The sequence below is a fragment of the Taudactylus pleione genome, unplaced genomic scaffold, assembly GCF_031769625.1.
Source record: "Taudactylus pleione unplaced genomic scaffold, aTauple2 ptg000016l, whole genome shotgun sequence".
Taxonomy (NCBI): Eukaryota; Metazoa; Chordata; class Amphibia; order Anura; family Myobatrachidae; genus Taudactylus; species Taudactylus pleione.
Genome location: NW_028284418.1, coordinates 15,013,202 through 15,038,611, shown reverse-complemented (window position 1 = coordinate 15,038,611; position 25,410 = coordinate 15,013,202). Strand labels below are relative to the sequence as shown.

General features: G+C 42.9%; 1 protein-coding gene across 2 annotated transcripts in view; it reads left to right on the top strand.

Annotated features, from left to right (window-relative positions):
- The window catches only part of CCDC57 (coiled-coil domain containing 57), an 82,322-nt gene that overhangs the window by 25,881 nt on the left and 31,031 nt on the right, over positions 1-25,410 (top strand). For both annotated transcript variants that reach the window (XM_088474935.1, XM_088474934.1), the window contains exons 4-7: positions 3,691-3,792; positions 4,982-5,139; positions 7,256-7,330; positions 23,625-23,825. In XM_088474935.1, coding sequence (XP_088331061.1) covers positions 3,691-3,792; positions 4,982-5,139; positions 7,256-7,330; positions 23,625-23,825 — 536 coding nt within the window. The remainder of the gene's footprint in view (positions 1-3,690; positions 3,793-4,981; positions 5,140-7,255; positions 7,331-23,624; positions 23,826-25,410) is intronic.

The following is a 25,410-nucleotide window of genomic DNA, read 5'->3' as shown; positions in this document are numbered from 1 at the left end:
ATGCATCTGGTATGATCTCACAATCTCAGGCCTTGCTGCAGTATGTTTGATTCATTGTTGGCAAACACAGGGAAAAAATGATGTATTGCAGCCTGAATTTAGAAGTATTGTTTTGTGTTGTAAATTGCTTGTATTCTATATTTATACAGCGCATTACAGAAAATGTCCAATCATTCACATCAGTCATTGCCTCACAATTATTCACATCAGTCATTGGAGCTTACTCTACCTCACTAGCATCAACCTATCAGTGTGCTTTTAGTCTGTGGAAGGAAAAATTGCTAGATCAGGGAGGGCATACATGCTCTGTAAGGCAGCAATGCTGAGCACTGTGCAGCCATGCCTCTCCACTGTCTGGGGTGTTCTCTGCTCTGGTGCTCCTAGTACAGTCTGGTCTGTATTTCAGCAGTTTGTTGCATCAGCTGAGTGTGCTAGAAGCACCAGAGCAGAGAGCAACACCCCAGGCAGGAAAGAGGAACTGCATGGGTTATGACAGGTGCTAGGTGCTAGAATAAACACTACACATCGATAAGTATCTAGACCTGGGGTTGTCAAAATACTGGTCGGAACCCATCAGAAAATCAGGTCCGGAATGGGTTTTTCACCCCCTGCAGAACCAGCATGCTTTTTACTGAGCAACACAGCACAAGGAGGCATGCAGCTCTGTAAGGAAGCTCTGTGGCATCACAAAATGAATGAGATGGTAATGGACTTCCCCCCCCTATCCAAAGCTGCTCGCTGCTCTTACACATATGTACGATTACTGTGCAGTAACTTACACTTGACTTTTCTGTGGCCCTTGAAATTTGACCAAAATCTTCAATGGGTCCCCAGCTGAAACAATTGCCCACCCCTAATCTAAAATGTCCTACACAGTGTTAAAAACTAGGCTAAGGCATTGTTTCATGATTTCCTATTATTACATATGAGTATACCTTTGATCAGAGGAATCCTTTTTGCCTGATTCAGACCCGCTCGCTAGATGCGGCCGATCGCTCCCTGAATATGTAAATTCATCTAAGTGATGTCAATACAGGCGCTCGCACGGCAAGGCATAAGCACGCCCACTTTGTCTTGGCGAGCGATCACTTTGTGTTTCCAGACGCCCACCAGTCTGTCTTTAGCCGCCAAATGTCATCGCCAGGAAGTATATATAACCATCAGTACATCGGGTTCCACCGCGAGCACTACAGTGTAAAATTGAACCAGGTGACGTGTACTATGACGCTGCCTGTTAATTATGCACGCCTCTGAAATGGCGTTGAAACACTCTGGCACGCCGGCGTCTGCAACTCCACTCCCCCGTTACTACTGCCCTGCCCCTGTTACCACCCACAAATAGCCTCTACTGTCACTCATTCCACTAGGCTGTCTTTGCAGGGCGAGCGAGCACATTCCGATCGCTCGCACTAGTTTGTGCACGCGCACTGCGAACTACATGCATGCACACATTAGCTGACATCGTCTGCAACGAGCAGCCGCTTGCTAGCGAGCAGGTCTGAATCAAGCACATTGTACAGATAGTGTACAAAAAATACATCTGTAAGCCTGTCATAAAGATAAAAACAAGCTTCCCATAGTCTACAACCAATAATTAAATAATTACTGGGATGGGCCAAAAAATCTTAAAATGCAAAGAACACGCACATTTATATTTCGCCTTAACCACATTTAGGTTTCCATGAAAGTCTACAAGCCAGTCAAATGTTAATTAAGTCTTTATATTTGATCACCCATATGCACGACTCAGAATCACACAGAGGCCTTGATTCAGAGCCGGACGCTCTGACAGAGCGCTCGCTCTGAATCAGGGCCGTCCCTCTGAATTTTAGAGCGGCCTCCCACAGTTAAAGCGAGCAGCCAAAAAGATGGTCGCGATGGTCAAGACCATTGGGCTTGCGACGAGACCCTTGTGGTAGGGTCTCGTTGCCGCAAGCCCTGGAGTGCTTTCGGCTCTATCAGAGCCGAAAGCACTCCCACTGACATCACTTGTGATGTCAGTGGGGCCGGCCCCAGACGGTAGGCGTTCCCATGGGAACGCCTCCGTCTGGCCAGCCACGCCCCCGGCACGACCACCAAAGGGGGCGTGCTGTCACTCAACATTGACAGCACGCCCCCTTTGTAGCGAGACCCATAACCGTCGCTATCCGGGTATCGCGCATGCGCACGACGGAGCCGGCTCCCTCGTGCGCATGCGCACTTGGCCAACATCGACCTGCTTGCGAGCGCTCGCGAGCCGGTCTGAATTAGGCCCAGAGTTCTAGCTACTGTACATGCCCATGTCAGTCCCACAAGACGGTGCTCGAATTGTTGCCACCCTGTAAAACCCAATTTCATGTAAAGACAGATCCTGCCAAGTTCCGTATGACTCAGAATAGGACAGACACGTGCAATAATCATAAATTCGCATCTGCACATACGCTGTATGCGAAAACTCACCTTTAGCATCCGTGCACTGAGAATCATTGGACTCAGAATGCGCACGGTAGAGTGCTGGGCCGACTTAGTTACGTTTAGCTGAGTTATACATTGGCTTTATATAAATATGCAGCTATGTTCTATTTATTATCATTTCCACTAAAGAACATTTGTTGTTACAATTAAATACAATGGAGGTACAGATGCCAGCAGCTTCTACAACTGCCACGGGGCCGGCTTGCTGGGACCTGTAGTCCCACTATAAAGAACAATATTATTCATTTCTTTTGCACAATTACCCCAGCAAACACTGCCACCAGGGGCGCGAGGAAGAGCCCTGGGCTGTGTGTCTCTATGCTAAAGTGCACAGGTTCTCAAACTCGGTCCTCAGGACCCCACACAGTACATGTTTTCCAGGTCTGCTCACAGAATCATAAGTGAAATAAATAGCTCAACCTATGAATCTGTTAAAATGTGTCAGTGAGTAATGACTAACCCTGTGCACCTGCTGGGTGACCTGGAAAACATGACCTGTGTGGGGTCCTGAGGACCGAGTTTGAGAACCACTGCTATAGTGTAAGCCCCTCGGCTGGTTCTACGTGGTGCTGGTTACTGGAAATACGGGGGAACCTCCACCATTTTTCATCCAGATTTTTACACTTTATTTACAATACACACAAAAGCACTGCACAGATCTGACTGATCTGTGCAGTGCTTGAGCACAACAGTCTGCTCACAGGAACTTCTATTCATTTCTTCTATTCTGCTCCGTGTTCTAACGTGTTTTTAAACATGATTTTTAGTAAATCCATGAGTTCTATTTCTGTCTGTGGAAAGTACCGCATGTTAGTTCGATGGTCTATTGCAGTGGTGGCGAACCCTGGCACTCCAGCAGCTGTGGGACTACATATCCCAGCATGCACTGCCAGAGTTTTGCTATTTGGGAATGTGCTAAAACTGTGGCAGTGCATGCTGGGATATGTAGTCCCACAGCAGCTGGAGTGCCAGGGTTCATCATATTGACTTCTATTTGCGTGTTTGGTCATTTATCTCTGTTTAGGATCATGTTTTTGCTCTCGTGTTTGCCTTTAGTAAGTCTCAGAGTTACAAAATCAGGGGTAACTCGCACAAGAATGCAATGCAATGCCTGACACGATGCTTAGTAAATGTATCCGTTTAGTGCTGTACTTTTATAATCTTATTACATTTTGTCTTTATAGTTGCAGTCATGTTGACCAACACATTGCGAATATGTTTATATTTGCCTTGCAGGAACTGTCTTTGGAGTTTGACTGTGAAATGAAGAAACGTGAGCACGAGTTTCGTTTAAGTCTGGATAAGATGAGCACTGTAGTTTTGTCTCATGAACTCCAGGTATAAATTAACTACTAAATAAATTACATGGAGCCTATCGTAATAAATGTTACAAGCTTAGCACAAGGCTATGAGAGAGAGTCAGGTAACGGTAACAGGCAGCTGGTACCAGACGGCTGTGTGTCAGAGGGACAGATTGCAGGCAGCACAGGTAAGGTTAGACACAAGGCTTGGAGGTAAGAAGAGCCGGTCATGCATAGATTGCAAGTTGTACTGAGGTTTGACTGCAGCAACTATCAGCTGGGAGAGAGAGGAGTTTTTGAATTTCAAAGTAGGTTCTGGTTGGTGTGGGCTGCAACCTAGTAGCTGGCCAGCATATAGAGAGGGGAATGGCATTTTAGCTAGGTATAGGGTTAGCCAATGTTGATTCAGTTTTTGCTCATTACGCATCTTGCAGGATTTCACGTCTGGGCCCTGGCATTAAATGATACTGTATCAAAACAGTAACTGGGTCACAGTACCTTAATTAAACTATTAGTAACTCGATTTGTGTAAGCAATATGTACCTGTAGAAATATAACACATTACTTATTTTATTAACATGTTACGTTTTTCAATGTAATTTTTTTCATTGAGAAACGATTTGTACGAAAATTGTTCGTTGGCATCAAATAAATGTGTGGTATTGCCCATAGCAACCAATTAGATTAAAATGCCTTATTTTCTAGTGCAGATTTGAAATGGAAATACTTACTATGGGAAATTCCACTTTTCTTGAACCAATTTTAATGTTCCCATATGATTTATCAAAAAGGTACTATTAAGTACGGGCTCAGTTTCCGTATGAGGTGATGATCTATCTCTAATCTTACACTCATAAGTTTATTATGGATAGATCTCGCTCCTTGCCCAGACTGCTGAACAGTAAGATGTGGTAAAACTGAAAGATCAAAACATTTTGCAATCATGCTTAATGGCCAGGTCAGTTACCATCACCATCCAAATCAACATCAGATAAATCCCCTAGTGATATTGATTGGGATTTCAACTCTTTTGGGCCCATGTGCATGTGTTGGCACGTCTATTCAGTTTTAAATTTGTACATGCTACTCTGTTCTTATATCATTCCATATGGAATGGATTATTACCATTGTGGAGCTCTCTACTACAAGACTGATCCGTGACATCATTCCACCTTCTTCTCTATTTGTCTCTTTTGTTTTTGTTGTTATTGTCGTCTGTGCCCAAGGTTAAGTTACTGACCAAAGAGTTGGATGTTTTGAGGAAAATGGAAATGAAAGGAGCAGAGTCAGTCCAGGAAATGGAATCGGCCAATCAGATCCTGCAGGAGGCGCTGAAACTAAAGGAATTTGAAATTAAAGATTTATCTGCTGTCAAAGATGCTCGGTTTGTGCTACACACAGAAATCTACTAGTGCTTCTGTGCAGAGTGATGTGATGGGGTGGGAATAGAGAATTAATTTACATGAAAAATAATCACACTTTTGAGTAGTGGGTAATAGATTTAGATAATTATGTTCTTTTTTTAAAATAAAAATAAATATATGACTATTAATGGATTTATTGCGATTGTTGACATTGTCTTACATTACAAATTTGATTCCCAGAAATCCAACGTCTATTACAGTTGTTTTACAGGGCTACTGCCCTGATATTGAAGAACTAAAAATAGATTTTTTTTTTTATAGTAAGATAACAGTTTTTTCAACTTAGTCATTTAGTATGACATTGGAAAAATATATAAATAATGGTGCATACACACGGGACGATCGTCAACGATAACGATATAGTTGAACGATCTCACGGGTGTGCTGGATGATTGATATCGATCATCCAGCACACCACCAACCCGCCAACAACCCGCGATCAACGATCCCGGGTCCCTATAGCAACCTGGTCAATATCGACCAGGTTGGCTTGCGAGCACGGTTGATGGACAATATCTTTATCGTCCATACGTGCGCGCGCATCGCAGGTCGTTGGAGGCACCAAAAAATGCACGATATGAACGATAATGATATGATCTATATCGTTATCGTTCATATCGTGCATTTTAGTCGTACCGTGTGTACGCACTATAAGACTTTCCCCTAGCTCCCATACCCAACACTCACTCAGAATTCCTGCCTAGATCTCTGGCAGGGTCGTTGGTAGTGTATCACTTTCATTATGATCAGACACTAGGAACTGCCTAATTAGAATTTCAAATAATGAAAGGATGTGAATAATCGGAAAGTCATTTTACCATTTGTGATATTGGATAGTGACCTACTACATGATATATTCCTTTTCTGGAATAGTTTTTTTTATTTGTTTATCAATTTCCCTTATTTGAAAGAGAGAGAAAAATTTAATATTAAAGAATGACTGAATTCCAGCATTAAACAATATAATATGTGCACCGTGATGGTGAAATTGGCAGGTCACAGGGTCTGTCATGCCACATCTCCTCAAAGTGACTGCACTCATCTTTTCTGCACTGTCCTATGCGGGATTGACTTCAGCAGTCTGTAATGACATAGGGATGCAATAACAAATCACTAGGGCCCCATAGCAGAATTTGGGGTGTGGGCTATGCAGTTTATTGTGCTGGTGGTCCTGTGATTTGTTCTTACACCCTCAGTTACATCCCCATTCAAATACAGACATCTGAAGCCCTCCCACATCTTCCAATATTGCACTGAGACTACAGTTATTTTGAATTGATGGGACATGACTGGCCCTGTCCACACAAAGCAAGTCTATAAGCCTGTCATTCACTCTCTGCCCTGTTAGAGAAGCACCTCACTTATGGCAGTTTGATGTAGAGGCTTGTAATAAATCAGGGTAGACATATTTAGTTATGTATAGACATACTTGCCAACTCTCCCTCATTGTCAGCGAGACTCCCTGAAATAGCAACAATCTCCATGTCTCCCTGAAGAGTCCAACAATCTCCCTGATTGCACCTTATCCCCATTATGTAGCTGTTATATAAAAAAAAATCCCCAGAGATATATACATTCAAATGGGATCATTAGTATAATTTCCCTGCATTGGTTATAAGGCACAATGATCCCTATGGTTACATGTATTTTCTGAGAAGTATCAGTGTGTTTTCATCAACACGTAGATTTTAGTAACTGCTTTGGGGCTCATTTACATGTGGATGTAAGTAAATTTTATGACACGCCCCTCAGATGTAGCTGTACACGCCCACTTTACCGCCGCTATCATAGGTCCTTCTTTCACAATCTCCCTGAAATGCTTTTTCAAAAGTAGGCAAGTATGTGTATAGGGCTATGGCTACACTTATTTTTAAAAGAGTGAGCGTTGTTTTTCCTTCCACTGCATTCAGGAACTTAAAGAATGAAATCCAACTCCACATTACTTTGATGAGCACTGTGCTCAAGTTGGAGGGCATAACCTCTGGCAGGTGTTGTAGCAATGGTACTCCATCATTGTGACTTGCTCATTTAGAAGTTTTAATAAGAAATAACTTCAACTGTATGTTTGCATTCTAGAATAACAGATTTGGCAGACCAACTAGAATCCATGCAGCATCAGTTGAAAAGAAAAGAAGAGACATTTCAAAGAAAGTAAGTTAGTAACACAGAACTCATGTAATTGCGGCCTAGTAAGTATTCATAACTGAGAGAAAGGTGTGTTGAACAGTTGAGTTGTTTGAATGTGGAAAATTGGTATTAATTCACATTGGTGAAAAAGAACATTTTAAATATTTTAATTGATTTAGTAAAACAAATGCCTGAATTAATTGACAGTTGAATAGGATAGTTAAGAAGCATAATTAATTACTGAAAAAAGGGGGATTAATGGAAGACATAGGAATGTTGGTAATCATCCTTATGAGTTTCTTACTTGTGTTCATTGTGGAAAGTTTGCTGTCAAAGAGAGGGGTGGAGGCTAAGGGGTAAATTTACTAAAGTGCAGGTTGATAGAAGTGGAGGCGTTTCCCTTAGCAACCAATCAGATAAATAGAAGAATCTGATTGGTTGATATGGGCAACACCTCCACTTAATAAGCCTGCACTTTAGTAAATATAACCCTAAGTCCCTATTTAAAGCCCTCTCTCATTTGCTGACATTTGAGCTGGCATGCCAATTAAATTGGTGGCACTTTAGCATTGTGTGGCACATTTGTTTCCCATTTAGCTATGTGGAGCATTTTTAAATGCTAACAACACATCATGTTCATGGGTTTTGATGGTGCATTAAATGGTGCGTGCAGAGGTCCTAGTAACCCATATATAACTCAATACAATAAAAAATAACAGGTTCTATGCTAAGTGAGCTCTAGTGTAGGAAAGGCAAGAGGGGACACACATTAAAAACAAAAAAACTGTTTCTCTAAATTGGTGCAGCTTTTTGTGTGATTGCCTGTAGAGATATTTACCCATTATATCTACCCTTCCCTGAATAGCTCCTGATAGAGGGTACATATATTCGTATGTAAACATAGAACATTCCTTCTAATATGAAAATAACCCCACCTACAAAATCTTCACTTAAATATGAAGTAAAAAGAAAATCTAAAATATCAGTTCAAAGTGCTAACTATGACTATCATATAAAAGAAAACACAAAATGTGAATTCAATTCTAATACTGTGGACACCATAATCAAAATCTAAAGGCGAAAGTGTAAAAATATAATTCAGTTTGATTATTTTGCAAAAGGAAAAAAAACCTGTTTCAAGCAACATTTACTTAACCCCTTCACTGCGAGTGGAGCTCATTATCCACATATACCGTGAACCTGCAGATAACCAGTCCCACTCATCGTCCACAGCAAAGTTCCCAAGTTCTTCCCACAAATGATTAGTCCCCTCCAGCACTGACCAAGCAAATGAATATAAACGCTGAAGTGTGGTGTTGAGCGAAAAATATTAAATATATTGCACATAAACCATAGAGTATTGCATGTGCTAGTACATAATTTAATCATAGGAATAAAGCAATTAATATTAATAAATATAACACAATCTAAAAACATTCAGAAAAATGTATGAAAAAAATACATTATGAGGGGACCTTGTTCAAATATAGTCTTCCTTAAGATAAATAGATCCGATAATGTATAAAAATATAAGGTTAAAAATAATGTTTTGTAAATTAGCTACAATCCTTGTCTTCCAAAATAGAAAGAAATGCTGAGCAGAATTTCCAATATTGAAAGTTTGTGTCTTTACATAAGAAACAAAGGGCCTGATTCAGACCCACTCGCGAGCGGCTGTCCGCTCGCAAGTGGGTCGATGTTCTGCACTGAGCATGCGCACGACGGAGGGAGCTCCGTCGTGCGCATGCGCCAGACGCGACGAGCGAAGGACTTTCCTTCGCTCGTTGTGTCTGATCAAAGAGGGCGTGCTGTCGATGTTGATTGACAGCACGCCCCCTTTGGTGGGCGTGCCGGGGGGCGTGCCTCCCTGACGGGGGCGTTCCTCAGGGAACGCCTACCGTCAGAAGCCGGCTCACTGACATCACTAGTGATGTCAGTGGGAGTGATTTTGGCTCTGATAGAGCCAAAATCACTCCGGGCCTTGCGGTTGAAAACCTCAACCGCAGGCTCCGGCTCGCAGTTTCGATGGTCGCGATGGTCAAGACCATCGCGGCCATCAAACTGCACGCTCGTATAGGCTGTGGGTGGTGACCCACAGCTATACGAGCATCCAGGAGGACGCTCCATAGTTATGGAGGACGGCCTTCATTCAGAGCGTCCCCCCCGGGAGCCCTAAACCTAACTCTTCCCCCCCCGCTTCTGTCCGCTCGCGGCGCCCGGCATCACTACGATCGTGATGCCGGGCGCCGGTCTCCCGGCATCTGGGAAATGCGGGCGTCTACATCTAGACGCCCGGCATTTCACCCATGCCGGGATAAGACAGTCGGGAAGCCGGCTGCCGGTATTTAGGCAGTCGGCTTCCCGATTGCCTCCCATTATTTTGTACCAGCATTAAGTAATAGTAACCATGTGAGAGACAATCAGTCAATCAACTGCACTGCAAATAGCTGATATTACCGGTAGTTGGGGTGAGTGTAAATAGACGTCTACTGACTGCGAGACCATCGGAAATATGAGTAATCCTCCGATTGCCCCTTGCAGCTCCGTAGCCAAGCCTAGGAAGTGGCCTCTGCACTCCCAGAAAATGGAACGGAGGCCGGACCACCACCAAACGGCCACAGACTGCTGCGGCTCGGGGGAACTGTGAGATCTGTCGCAGAGGGAGACCTGCACATGCGCAGTACAGAATCTGCGCATGCATAAGTCTTTTTTTAATTGGAGCAGTACACAAACCATCAGGTTTGCGTACTACTCTGAATCGGGCCCAGGAAGCGTTTAAATCGAGACAGCAAAAATTTAAAAGAAAAAGCATTTTCACTTCAAGTGCAGATTTCTTTTTTCCCTAAACATGCTTAATACTATTTTGGAAAGTTTGATAATTATCGAAACAAGAACCACAAAGTATTTATTTGTGGTGTTTGTAAGAAAAAAAATGACGATTGCTTTTGGTTCCATTTGGGTTAAATGTTTTTTACATGTTAGAATGTATAAAAGACTAAAAGTATTTTCTGAAAACACAAAGTCTGAAAAAAACATAATTTGTGTGGGTACTGCATATAAAAAATGAGTGATGTTTGCATGAGACGGGTGCCAACGTCAGAAAATGGCCTCCGCACAAGGGTGAGAGAACTCTCAGCAGCGAAGGGGTTACAACAGGTCCCCAACATGTATATAGTCCAAAATCAATGAATGTTAGAAATAAACTAATAAAAATATATTGGACCACAGCAGATACAGGAGGAGGACACAGGTCCTGCTCAACAGTCTTTTTTTCTAAAGAAACAAAGACAGGCTATTGCATTTCCAGTTTCAGAAGAGCTGGATTCTCTTCTGATGTCAGCTTGGGTACATCCGGATAAAAAATTTCAGATGTCCCGGCGGTTATTATCCTTTTACCCTTTTCCTGCAGATAGGAGAAAATCTTGTGAGACTCCCCCTACAGTAGATCCATCAGTATTGCGGCTGTCTAAGAAGACTACGCTACTGGTTTGTGGGGCCACGTCTTTGAAAGACACATCGGACAGGAGATTGGAGAATACTCTCAAGTCCATTTATACAGCTGCAGGTGTGACACTGCGTCCTGCGATTGTAAGCTGCTGGAAAACAATTGGCTGACTGGATGAGAGATCGGCTACCGGTGGAGGACCTTATTCCATTAGCAGAGCATATAGGAGAAGCGCCCAAAGACGTTTGCAATATCGCCTCTAGAACGATTTTGGCACGTAAGGCGCTGTGGCTTAAACAATGGCAGGCGGATGCAGAATCAATTAAAGCTGTGGAAGCACTTCCATTTACGGGAAGCGTATTTGGAGCGGAGCTAGATAAATGGATTTCTCAAGCTACTGGTGGTAAATCCACTTATCTTCCATCTGCAGCTCCTCATCCTCATAGAAGATCTTACTCGGGAGACTCGTTTTGGTCCTTTCGTGCTCCAGGACATTCACGCGGTCGCTTCAGAGAAGGACCATCAACTTCCCGTGGTTCCAGAGGACGTGGCAGAGCCGCAACAACACCTGCTCAAAAGGAGGTTAAGCCCACTACGAAGCCTAGTGCATGACTGGCTTCCCTCTCATCTGGGGGACTCCAGGGTGGGAGCACATCTTCGGGACTTCAGAGAAGTATGGACGGAATCTTGCAGAGAGGCTTGGGTCCAGATCTCATTTACTTAGAGTCTATCCAAACTGGAACATCACAGAATAGGGAAACTAATTCAGATGAGAGAGGAAGAGTGTCCACAAAAAAATAGACTCATACATAGAGGGAGGGAGGGTCACACATACAGATGTGTCCACATACGTCTATCCTCTGTGTCCGTGTGCGAACTAGCCTGTTCGTTCGGGTTATGGTACGCAGACTACATGTAGTGTGTACGCAGACCCTTCCGAAATTGATTGACAGGAAGTGCCGTTTGTGGGTGGTGACGGGGGGTGGTCAGGCGAGCACAGGCATTATAATGCCGTTATAGGGGCATGCATAATTAAGGCAGTGCGGCGGCATACGCAGCCATACTGTAAGCTGTACACAGGACGTGGCCAAATTCCTGCGGCAGGTAAGGCCAGCCACTATTATGCTAATGATTCCGATGGTTCTCGATGTTATCAATGTTTACGCTATCTTGCGTGTTGATCAGGCTGTGAGAAAAGGGAGATGGGCGGCTTAGTATGGGGCTTGGGCGTCTGCATCTTGTACTGTGGTCTCCATGCGTATGCTTTTTTGAATGATTACATATTTTTATATTATGTACATTCTATGTAGAGAAAAAGGCAAAAAATATCCTGAACCCTGTTACTCTTAAGGCCCACATGGTGTGATATAGTAGCCGATCCAACAGATTGGAACGATATCGCTGCTATATCATTCCGTGTGTGGGTATGATATCGGCCAGTGCGCACTCCCGTGGGTTCGTGCATCACTCCTCCGGTTCTTTCTGCATGTTCAGTTGATCTGGAGGAGCGATGTACGATCCCATGCAGCACAATGTGGGTGGGGGAGGGGGGTGCCGGCATATCGGGCGGTCGGCCACCCGATCGCTTCATGTGTGGGAACCGCCTGATATGTTGGCCATCGGATCGGCCGTCGCATCTCAAGGTGCATATTGCACCGTGCATGGGGCCCTTTACACATCTAATAAAACCTCCAGAAATATACGTTTGCATATATTCAAATTATAGCTGACAATCATCGGCAGGTTATTTTAGCCTTTGGTAGGTAGCTCTCTTTTATTATCAGATGTAAGTTTGTGTTTTGTGTAGATCATCACACATATATTTTTATATCAATATTTACTTTTGAGCAGGATTCAGGAAATGAAGAGACGTTTGATATAATAGAAGGCGGATTGTTTTTGTTTCACTAAATTGGAGTGTGTTGGATAAACAGAGTGCTTCCAACAAATGACAGTGTATCTCAGTATAATAAACTAGTATAACCTCAGTCTACGCTCCCTCTTCCCTCCATTTCTCCAAAAACAATACCCCCCTTTATCGGCTGCGTACTCACCCTCCCCTCCTCTGCTGCTCAGTCCAAACAACACACCCCCTCCAGCCCTATTGTGCCACCATCTCTTTGTCGGCGTCGTGCATCCAGGGTGCACGTTGTTGCGTATTCTACAATTATTATATAGATAATGCAATTTATTGCACTTACAAGCAAGTAACCTGTTAGTCACATAGAAATATAGAAGCTTTGTTATAAACACTTAAGGCTGCTTCCCACCATACACCATTGGGCACAGGTTGAGTCAGCAGCTACATATTTCAAAAGACACTTTAATCTACAGATAGAACTCGTGTCTAATCAGCCTGTAGAAAAGTTGTTTTCAAAACGCTTCACTGCTTCCACAGATTTAGGTCAACCTGGATTGATATGCAGATGGTACAGGACAGCCTACTGTGGGTCTGATGCAGAGTTGCAGGCTAATCCAGGTCCTGTCTCGCTGTGCATGCTCTGTAGCTGAGCAGACAGATCTACTGGTGATTCTGAGTCACATGAAGCTCAGTCACATCTCTACTTGCAGGTGAATGGGTTTAACTGGGTGGCAATGCTGCATTTGGATGTAGGCTTAATTTAGGGAGGGCATGCAGACCTAACAGCGGGCTAAGCTATGTTGTGCATACGCAGAGATCAGTTTGATTTCATACCGATATCAAGCACTGAAGATAGGGCTGGTGCAAGTGCGTGCTGATAATGATGGCTATGAAGACAAATGTCTAAGTAACTCGGCATTAGGGCAAATATCCACATTAGTTCCATGCAATTGCATTCCGCAAGCTGCTACAATGTTTTTAAACAAAAATATTGCGCATAAAATTAACGCAGGACTTCACTGGTCAGAATTCGGCGGCTAATTGAATCGGTAACTAAGAGACATACATTTCTATTAGAGTGTAATTATTCTAGTAGCACAGACCCTGGATAACATACTGTAAATCATTATTCCATGCTGCCTGTAGTGCTGAATTCATTTACATAGCTCTCAACATGTTTTTTATGAAAGAGTGATGTCGGTATGATGGTGTGCCCGCGAGCCTGGGGCATGTCTGGTACTTCTGAGATGCTAAGCTGCCCATTCTTCTATCCTAAAAATTTCCCACACAAAGAGGCACCATGTTATGCTGAGACATACCTCCCTACTTCCTGCAATTGTGCCAACCTCATTATAGTCCCATTCTCCCCCAATATTGTGACTGTCCTGCCAAAATCAAAACAATTGAGAGGCAGGCCTTTTTTCTACTCTATACTTTATATGTACCCAATGCCAAGCCCTCTGGTGGCTGTTATGTGACATAAAAAGAAATTCTTTGTTTTAAAAGGGGAGTCTCCTCTTTAAGGCAGAGCAAAAGATAATTACCACTGTTCACTTATATATACTGCATGGTCAGTGTTCTAAATATGAACTTAACAGTTTATCCCTACAGTCAACATAAATCCAACTTAAGCTCTAAAACTGTCCTAACAGTGATCTTGTAGCAGTATAGGTAACCTCTCGATGTAATTTGTACTAGTACAAATGTAAAGATTTTTTTTCTAGCATGCTTTTAATACATTCTACATATGTGCCCACATACATCTATCCTCCGTGCGCCACACTTAACGTGGGAGCTCAGTTTGATTCGCTAGCGCCGAGCGTCTTTTCATGCATATTTTTACCTTCATATGCGTCTTATTCGTACAACAATGTGAATACATAGCACAAGCAGCTTCTTCTGATTACAATGATATGCAGCATGCCTATGTTCTGTGTGTGGCTGCAGGTGTATCTGCATGCTGAACTCTACGTTACAGTGTTACAGCCGCTGACACTGTAATGCTGCCCATCCACTAGGCGATTAAACCTAACGATTGAGTGATAACGACCGTCGTTATCGCTCAATTGCTTGAAAATCATGTGCAAATCGTGTAGTACAATGCCCTAAATGACCAGCGATGCACGATCACGACGGTCGTTTCAGTCGTCCTGTTTTGCCCGTCAATCCGTCGTTATTGGGCATCGTTATCGTTCAATCATTCACATTTTCAATGCTGCAACGACCTACCATAACATATATAGATTTAAATAAAAATTTCAGCCCACTTTTATTAACAACTGGTTTGAAAATTGTTGGTCTATGGTCTTTGGTCGTTTTGTGCAATTGTTCACAAATCGTTCATGCACATGAACAATAAATTGATGAACGATTTGTGAAAATCTTTTGATCTTTCATCTTTCAAAGACAAGTCTGCTAGTGGATGGGCAGCTTAACTGAGTGTTTCACATGCAGATACACCCGCACTCGCTCAGAGATCATAGGCATGCTGCATATCATTCTAATGAGCAGAAGCTGCTTGTGCTATCTATTCCCATATTTGTGCAAATAAGACGCATGTAAAAGGTAAAGAGACGCACAAAAAGACGCTTGGTGCTACCGAGTCACGCCACAGCATGGCGCGACAAGTAGGGCTGTGTAACACGCCAGGAGGCTAGATGTATGTGGAACCATTTGTACTTCTGACATTGGGCCTGATTCAGCAAGGAACGCACGGGTGCAGATGCACACACCCGGTCGCTGCGAGAATATGCTAATGATTGCATACACACAGCAATCACAGCACAAAGATGCAGACGCCCAGCACTACATAATGCCGCCCCCTTTACCCTCCGCTAACGTCCGTACTAATGCACAAGGCTGAGAAAACATCGGGAACATCGAGTAACGTCAGATCCGCACACAGACAATTAGTTTCGCGTACGCGATAAAGTTTTGCATGCAGGACTTTTCGCCTACATCGCGTATTTTAGCCGCGGAAACTTATCGTGTGCGTACCCGTGATTTGCCCTATTCAGTTCTAAAGAGACGTGAAAACGGAGACACGCGAAGTCAGTATAGGCGAAAAGTGGTGTCAGAATCGGGGAAATCAGCCTGAAGCCCCCAAAAAGATGCAGAAACATTGGGGATCAATGCAGTAGTGCCCGATTAGCCCTAATACAACTGTTTGGGGTATTTAAGTTCACACATTTGCCACTAATTAGCATATTTGCACAAGTGGTTAAGAATAGCATAAAGCATTGTTTTTTGGAGAAAATAAGTAGTCCTGTCAAATTTTGGTTACCTGAAAATGGGTGCAAGCATCTTTTAACATCAGTGCAGTTGTAATAATTGCGAAATTCTACCATCATAAAAGCACCTGCAATCCCAAAAACACTTGGCCCCTTCTTAGAGCACCCCCAGAACCTTATTTCACTAGTTTGCGAAGTTGTCCTCCCACTTTGTGCTTTTTCACCCCCAAATTCAAAATACTTTTTGAGGGTGTTCCTCACTTTTTTTTTATTTTTTTATGGTATCCTTTGGGGGGCTGTCCCAAGGGTGGTGAGAGGTTTCCCCACCTTTGCACCCCAAAAGAGGCAAATCTTTTTCGCCTATTATTGCATTGACTATTCCGCGTACGTGAAAAGCGGATGGAATTGAATATGGAGATAAATTTCCGCCTGGCGAAAAGTCGCAATCGCCGATATATTTTTTTCGCGGATCTCGGCTTTTCGCTTCTAATTGAATACGACCCTAAAGGTAGACCTAACCCTGCCGCAGGAGTTGAAAGACTTCCTCCATGCAGAAGGACGCCATGCTGCATCTGGCATCTCGGTGGCTAATTTATGTGCGCCCCTGTAACGGCCAACCACTCCCCGTAACCCTCCACAAATGGCACTGCCTGTCAATCCCTTTTCCCTGGGTCTGAGTATTCACTGCGCTCACCTTTGTGGACGGAGTGAGCGGTTTCCCGCACTGCGACCCAGATACATGCGCAGACCACAAACATCTACCTATTGCGTGCGTCTGCATCCATGCGTTCCTTGCTGAATCGGGCCCATAGTCATATAATTATTGTCAAGTTAAGTATTTGATCAGAAATGTACATTTTTTTGATAACACATAAGCTTACCTTAGGCTATGCAATGTCAGACCGGGGACTTAGAGATATACAGTAAATAGTTACAGTCCACTCTTGATCAGAGGCAGCTAATAACTAAGTATTCTCTCCATGTACTGACTGTTATTGTGACATCACAAAGACTATGATTTATGTCAGTGACATCATCTAATCCAAGCTGTTCTCAGCCTGCCTGCGTGTTATCAGCTAATGGAGGGAAATCACATGGCTGATGCTGTTTTTACATATTATTGGGTAGTACTATTTTGCTTTGTGAAGACTTATAAGCTTATCAGGTGTTTATGTAATATACCGAAAAATGGAATTGGCCCCTGCGCAACAAACAGTAACACCAGTTAGCAGCCCACCTTCTCATAACAAAAAAGAATTGCCTTCCTTCTATATATGAATGATGGATACAAAAGGTTTTGTGAGATGATCTGCCACTTAGATCACAGACCATGGCCCTCATTCAGAGCCATACGCTCTGAGCAGAGCGCACGCTCTGAATGAGGGCCGGGCTCCATTTTCATGGAGCGTCCTCCTGGACGCTCGTATAGCTGTGGGTCACCACCCACAGGCTATACGAGCGTGCTTTTTGATGGCCGCGATGGTCGAGACCATCGCGACCATCGAAATTGCGAGCCGGAGCCTGCGGTTGAGGTTTTCAACCGCAAGCTCCGGAGTGATTTTGGCTCTATCAGAGCCAAAATCACTCCCACTGACATCACTAGTGATGTCAGTGGGCCGGCTTCTGACGGGAGGCGTTCCCGTGGGAACGCCCCCGTCAGGGAGGCACGCCCCCGGCACGCCCACCAAAGGGGGCGTGCTGTCAATCAACATTGACAGCACGCCCCCTTTGATCGGACACAACGAGCGAAGGACTTTCCTTCGCTCGTCGCGTCTGGCGCATGCGCACGACGGAGCTCCCTCCGTCGTGCGCATGCTCAGTGCATAACATCGACCCACTTGCGAGCGGACAGCCGCTCGCGAGTGGGTCTGAATCAGGCCCCATGTTCTCAATAATGAAGTCAGTATTTTACATGTAAAATAATATAAAAGTGTATTAGAGTATAAATAAGATTACCTCTGAATTAGTCCACACTTTTGGGGTTATGTTAAGAGATCCCTTTATTCTAAAGATGAGGTTCCACACGCACGGATGCACCAGCGGACCCGGAACTTCAGCCTGTACCTAACAGCACCACTTGCCATCAGCAGGAGGGAGCATTTCCTGTGACTCCTTTGATTTGCGACTATCTGGAAGACGTCTGGGGGGGACCTCCAACATTTATTTTGCACATGTTTCTTAATCATTTTGTGAGTGTCATTTTAATTTGTATGGATTAAGGGCTTGATTCAGAGATGAACGCTCTGACCAGAGCGCTCGCTCTGAATCAGGGCCCTCCTCCATGAAAATGGAGCGGCCTCCTGGACGCTCGTATAGCTGTGGGTGACCACCCACAGCTATAGCGAGCGTCCATGATGATGGTCGCGATGGTCTTGACCATCGCGACCATCGGGCATGCGACGGAGACCCTGCGGTAGGGTCTCACTGCCGCAAGCCCTGGAGTGAATTTGGCTCTATCAGAGCCAAAATCACTCCCACTGACATCAATAGTGATGTCAGTGGGGCCGGCTTGAGACGGTAGGCGTTCCCATGGGAACGCCTCCGTCTGGCAGGCACGCCCACCAAAGGGGGAGACCTCAGGCTGTGTCTGGTAGCGCAGTGGCTAATTTATGCACGCCCCTGCAACAGCGTTGAGACGCACTGGGGCATGCCTGCGTTCGCCAGTCCACCCTTGTCACCACCCACAAATGGCACTTCCTGTCAATCACTTTGCTCTGGGTCTGCGTAGCCTCTGCAGACGCAGTTCCTATCACAATTGCTAGATCGTGCACTGCGATTCATGTGCAGTGCTAATTAATCGACTGATTGTGTTCGAATTAGCAACTGCTTTCCTTGCTGAATCAGGCCCTCAGACCACAACCCAGGGGTGCCTGGTAGGAGCTATATATCTTCCAGGTGCTTGACCCCTGGTATAAAATACACACTGATAATTATGAGCTGCTTCTGATGATAGAGTGTCTAGAACCCTTCTGATGCTGTGTAATTATTATTGTGGTTACTGCAGTCTATTCACATTATTTGTTTGACATTTGCATTCTGTCTGTTGCAGTGAAAGAAAATTCCCATTTGACTTTTAAAGTTTGGCAAAACACATGTCAGTGTTTGTTTGATCTTAATTAGGACTTTTATATAGTCTTTTTGTAGCTATATTTAAATGTATTTTAGGTGGTAAATGCATCTTTAGTATATATTAGTAACACTATCCAGTTGTTATGAATATGACACTAGATTAAAGTACAATATTCTGTTCATATTCGTCACTATACTTTATAACTGGCATCTACTACTAACACAGTCTTCTGGCATAAGCCAGGCATATTTGCTGCCATTTTATCCTAGCGTCATTCTGGCACATGTATAACTGTTCTGACGAACGCCAGGTGCATATACTACCATTTTATCATAGCCTCAGCCTGGTGCATATACAACTGTTCTCACATGGCAAACGCCTGCCACATATGATAACCCTGTAGGGGTTGTAGTCGAAATGCCGACCGCCGGCTTCCCAACTGTCAAATCCCGGCAGGGGACTAATGGCTTCAAAATCCCGATGCCTATCATCCCTACGATGGGATCCCGACACCCGGCACACCAAAGCGAAGGTAAGCCGGGCAGCGGGAGCGAACAGCCGCGGGGGGGAGGGTTAGGTACGCCCCAGGAGGGTTAAGGTCAGGCTAGGGGAAGAGTGGGTTAGGGTTTAGAACCCCCCCCCGGGAGGGTTAGGTTTAGGGTGCAGGGAGGGAGGGTTAGGTTTAGGCACTTATGGGGGGAGGTTAGGGTTAGGCACTAGGGGAGGAAGTTAGGGTTAGGCACTAGGGGAGGAAGTTAGGGTTACGCACTAGGGGAGGAAGTTAGGGTTAGGCACTAGGGGAGGAAGTTAGGGTTAGGCACCCCTAAAGGAGGGTTAGGTATAGTAAAAAAAAAAATTACCTATCGGGATCTTGTCATGCCGGTCTTCCGGCGTCGGGATTTGAACCATACCGATTCCCTTTGTGGAGCTGGACACAAGTTGTTTCCAGCTCAACATAATGCACAAAATGCATTTTTTTTAGGTTGCATTTTACACCTACATTATTCACGCAAATTAGTCCAACTCCATGCAATCCCCATAGTGATGTGTCCTCAGCACCTGACCTTTTTTGAGCCTCAGGGCATGAGATGCGTGACGTGAGTTAGACGCAACGAATAGCTAGTTTTGGACTTTTGCTCTTTAGCATCTTTTTTGCATCACAGCTGTACACAAACAGAATTGTAGTGGCTTAGAATTTGTTACTGTCACGATTGTGAGAAAAGTACAATGTTTGTGATTGTGACAGTGTTGCATGGCTCAGTCATATTGGTCCCTGGTCTCCTGACTCATTTCTCAGATTAGCTTCCTTGTTGCACAGCTATATCACACAAGTCCGCTAGTTATGTACAGGGAATACGTACTTTGTGCTTTTAATGCATTAGCAGTACAAAAATAATCAAGTTGATGTCATAGTCGGAGGTTTTAGTGTATAAAAAATCAGGACAAGCCGTTATCAAGGTAGAACATAGAGAGATTAGAAAATATCCTATTAGCAGTGTGTATAGCGTTGTTAGTCAGTGTGCATTGAAGGGCTTGGGTCAACTGTTGACCGAAAAGTAAACAAGGCACATTGTTCTTGGTTTCACTTGAATATACACAATGCAGATAATGCGCTGAATACACATTGACCATATAAGTGCTGTAGTTAGGAGCAATCACAGCCTGTCAGTAAGAGGAACTATTCCGAGCGTTCTAGTATCAGAGGTACAGAGTGCTAGGGCATATAAAGTCCTACTGGTTGATCTAAAACCAAAAGAATAAATAGAACAGTATAATCATTAGTGGATAGACATAACTCAGTAATTAGAAGAGATTAGAAAGAGGTTTTGCAATTAACGTAAAGGATATAGAAAATAAAGATACAAAGCACAGGAGTCTGTGATTTATGTGCAAATAAGAGCACTTAGATGCTTTGAGGTGGATATAAATGATCTCTCTTTATAAAAGTAGCTTTGTGAATGAGAGGTGATATATTTGAAAGATTTATTTCATCAAAGGAAAGAGTATTATATAAATTGAGATTAAGCATAACCAAATTTGCCTAATGCAATTAGTGGAATAAAGTGTGAAATATCTCACATTGTGCATTGAACAATCCTGTCTAGTGGGAATATGTATTCAATTATGTGGGGAGGTTTATGAATAATATATAAATATATAAATAAGAATATTACTGCCTCCCCTCGTTACTTTTTTCTAATTATTCATAAAGATGTATGGTAATAACCACAGCCATGCAAATTCACTGTGAAATTTTCCATATCGCATATATAAACATAAGGGGGCTCTAGATTCCTGGCGCTAAAAGAGTTAACATTCTGGGCCGGCTGCAAGTGAAGGGGAAGGAGGCACTTACTTGCTTGGTGGCTCCAAATGGAAAATACATTTTAAACACATAAACTATTACAGTGCTGGCTCTGAAGGAGAACTATTACAATAATGCCTGCATTTTATTATAGATGCAGGGATGCTTTTCATTAAAACCAAGAAGCATGTATTAATATCACTAAACACGCACAAATATAAAATAGTTGCTGCTATTTCTAAGCTTCTACGGAGTCAGACATTGCTGCTCACATTACCATGTCAGGGCTAGTACTGCATAAGAGCCCCCTTTGCCCCAGAGCAGAAATTGTTTGTTTCATGATGCTGTGAACAAGATTTTGGTCCATATTGACACGGTAGCGTCAAGCACTTGCTACAGTCAGTTGGCTGCACATTCATGTTCCAAGTCTTCAGTTTCATCACATCCCAAAGTTGGTGTGCTGGATTGGGTATACATTTATGAAGCCGGCGGACGGAATGCCAACTGCCGGCTTCTAGACTACTTAATCCCGGCGAGGGTTAAATGACAGGCGTCTAAATCTAGAAAATATTGTAATGTTAGCAAAGATCACCCGGGCATAAAGATTCCCACTACTGCCTTCTTACCTGCGTGCAACGACGCATACCTGCGCAAATATCGGTAATATCGCCGCACATTGGTGGCCATCTTACCCTTGCGGAAGCTCTGACGTGCCGCAGCCCTGGGGGCTCTTTGGACATGCAGAGCAGTGGCTAATTTATGCACGCCCATGTAATGGAGTTTGAACGGACAGATACGCCTGCGTTTCTCAGACTAAAAATAAACATAACACATGACTGAAACCAAAAGTTAAACAGATAAAATAAGTGAACAGCATCCTAATGTGCAACTGTGCAAAAAGGAAAATCATGTAAAGGTACCGAGTGACGGTTATTTAATAAAAAAAAAAAATAAGGAAAAAGGTTAACTAAAAAAAAAAAAAAAAAATGAAGAATACAAAATTCAATTCAGGATATAAAGACATTTATTAAATACAAGGTAAGAGAGGTTAAATAAAGCTATTCCACATAATGACTTAGTTAAGGCCTTTGGGGGTAACTGCTTAGCTTCATGATCCTAGAGGCTTCTTTCCTTAGTAGTAGATTATTATTAATATTCTTATCCTTTACTTATATGGCACCACAAGGGGTTCGCAGATTCGATATGTCGCCTCCCCTTGTCGTGTGTATGTTTGTAATGTGTGAATGTATGTAATGTTAATTAGAGTTGAGTTTGGGTTTTCTTTGTTGTGCTTTTCAATACATTATATTAATGTGACCACATAGAATTATGTCTTAGTATTACTCTTCTTGATTATAACATGAATATGCTGGAAAACTTCCCAATATTTTATGAAACCCTTAAAATAACATTAAACTATAATTTCATATACAGTGTATGCCAAATGTGTTAATAATGATAATTTTTATTTTTAGAACATATTCATATAATTTGCGAAATTTTATTTCTTAACCACAAAGGAGATTTTTTTCAGATAGAACATAAATGGACCGTAGACCGTGCAATATTAAATCTAGGAGAGAGAGGAGCTGATGACTGAGTGTTCACTCCAAGCACTGACTGTTATACTCTGGCTGAGTGACATCACAAAGACTACTATCATGTAATCCAGTGACATATTCAGCCTAGTCCAAGCAGTTCTTAATTAGACTTCACGTTAGCACGGGAAGGAGGAAAATTACATGGCATTCCAATGGCTGCCGAAGCTGTTTTTATATATTAGTCCTAATTTGTGTTCCTAGTCTTCTAACCTATAAATTTGCCTGTGCATGTTAAATTTGTCCTGTCCCTGCAACACAACTTGGTCTTGCAAAGGTGTATGATTGATTTACTCCTAACTTAAAAGAGGCCCAATATTTGCTACAGTATATATACTTTCTGTCACATTTAAAGTGTGCATACACATTCCACCCAAGTGTCCTGATCCTGTCTCAGTCCTGATTAGCAAGCCTTGAAAGGGGCAGAGCTTCACCCATAAGAGGTTATTTTTGGGCAGGGTTTAGACAGATCAGGCAGGGGCATATTTGTTTTGATTTTGCATGTGTACATTTTGGGAGCTGTACACATACATATGATATGAAATGCATAGCTGGAATATCCTAATTGTCATTTTTAGGATCCAGTAGTTTCTTAAGTTGTTTTTGGCCATTACAGCTGATCCTTTCTGCCTAATGTATAGTGACCACTGTATGTAAACACTCATTTATGGCTCATACGCTATACTTTGGTGAGTGGTAGTAAAATATTGATAATGGTTACTTAATACTGTTGTATAAAATGTATTAAGCAGACTGACGTTCCCAATTTGATACTTTAAAGACCCCACTTGTTAATGATTCATTGGCAGACATGAGCAGCTAGACCATTTAGCCCGTGAGAAGGAGTCAGCACTGGGGTCCATGAAGGAAGCTCACAATGAGCAGGTACAGCAGCTGAAGAAACACATGAAAGAACTGCAGATGTGTGTAGAGACCCTGCAGATGGAGCAGCATAGAGTGCAGTGCAATCAGCAAGCAGTGCTGGCAGAAAAAGACAGCGCCATTGAAAAGTGAGTAACCACAGTAGCAATACTAAACATTACACCGAATGTTCTACAGCTGTGCACACTGTAAGCATATTGAGATTATATTAGTGGGATCCAGGTTTATTACAGCAACCTGTGAAGTTGATAAATTTAAATAAATCGCTTCCCCACATTCCCCATTCTGTTTAACCCTGTACTGGCTATGCTGGGCAGCCAATACAGGGGTAAGACAGAAATAAATATATGTATATATATATATATCACAGTCCCAGCACAGGAAAACCTAGACGTTTTCTAATATACATACTGCTATAGGAAATGTGTGATTTACATGTGCCGATATATGAATGCATTTACTTACATATAGTATAATATACTTTACAAATTATAGCATTTAATCCTACATTTCTTGAATATATTACATGTCCCCTAAATCAGTTAGGTTATGCTGCATCTGTCAGTTAGTGATCCAGAGAAAACAATGTGATGATTTCCAAGAAACGGACTAGTCTCCATGTTGTCTTTTTTTCTCTTGACTGATAATGAGATGAGTGTAAGCTGGGCGGCGTTAATGTAATCATCCATAATACCTTGATGTGAAAGTGATGGTACACAGGGACATGCTTGTCAGAAGAGCAGGAGGGCATTTCCCACATTCCGCGTTGTTTTACAAATAAGTAAAAAAATAGCGACACATGCTCCTTGCTTTGTGGCTATTAGTGCAGTCAGCAGTATATAATCGCAGTGTATAGCCAAGCATAGCCTGTCACCATATCATACCATTTTGACATGATTGTGTATCAAGTGGGCAATACATGTCCCAATATTATAAAAGGTAATTAGGCTGTAAATGTCTGCTCAAAAATGGGCACAACTGTGTCTGAATAAAAGTTTGTTATGATAACCTTCCTTGAGGGTATATTGTGCAGTACCAGTCTTCAAATGATAGGTGGCAGTAGTGCTTTTAGCATTAGGAAAAAATGGAAAACACAGGGTGGAATCCAATCAATTCAAAGTGATCATATATGTTACAGTATCGAAATCCTTTTTTTTTTTGGGGGTTATTTTTACAAAGTACTTGAGGAAAAGAGGAGATTCATCAAAGGAGATATATCATTGTGTATATATAGATTGTTTATAACTAGTTTTAATGATGATGAGGCTTGAAAGTTTGCTTGAAGATCTCAGTAGAGTAGTTTTTGTTTTTCTTTCCATCTCTTCTCAATTTTTTTTTCTCTGCGAGTTCTCTCTTCAGTCTTCTCCAATTCCGATCATATATTCCCAGTGCAGTATGTGGCCCAATGATAATGAATATGTTTGGTGCTATTTGGAGTGGGACATGATGTTAAAGAGATGCTAATGCAGCTGCTATGCGAAAATATGCAAGTGTCACAGACGCCGGGAGATTTATTGAGCTGCCCATCTGCGGCTATGCAAATCCAAGCCTCTGTGTACAAAGACACAGAATTGTTGCAGATGATTCCATTATCGCAGTCCTCAGTGAGCCTATGGCCCTGCAGAATGGCCATGGGAACTGAGATTCCGGAGCCATATGTCATGAGTACAGGATCACAGATACAGGCTGTGACAGGCCTGTGCTCTTTGCTGC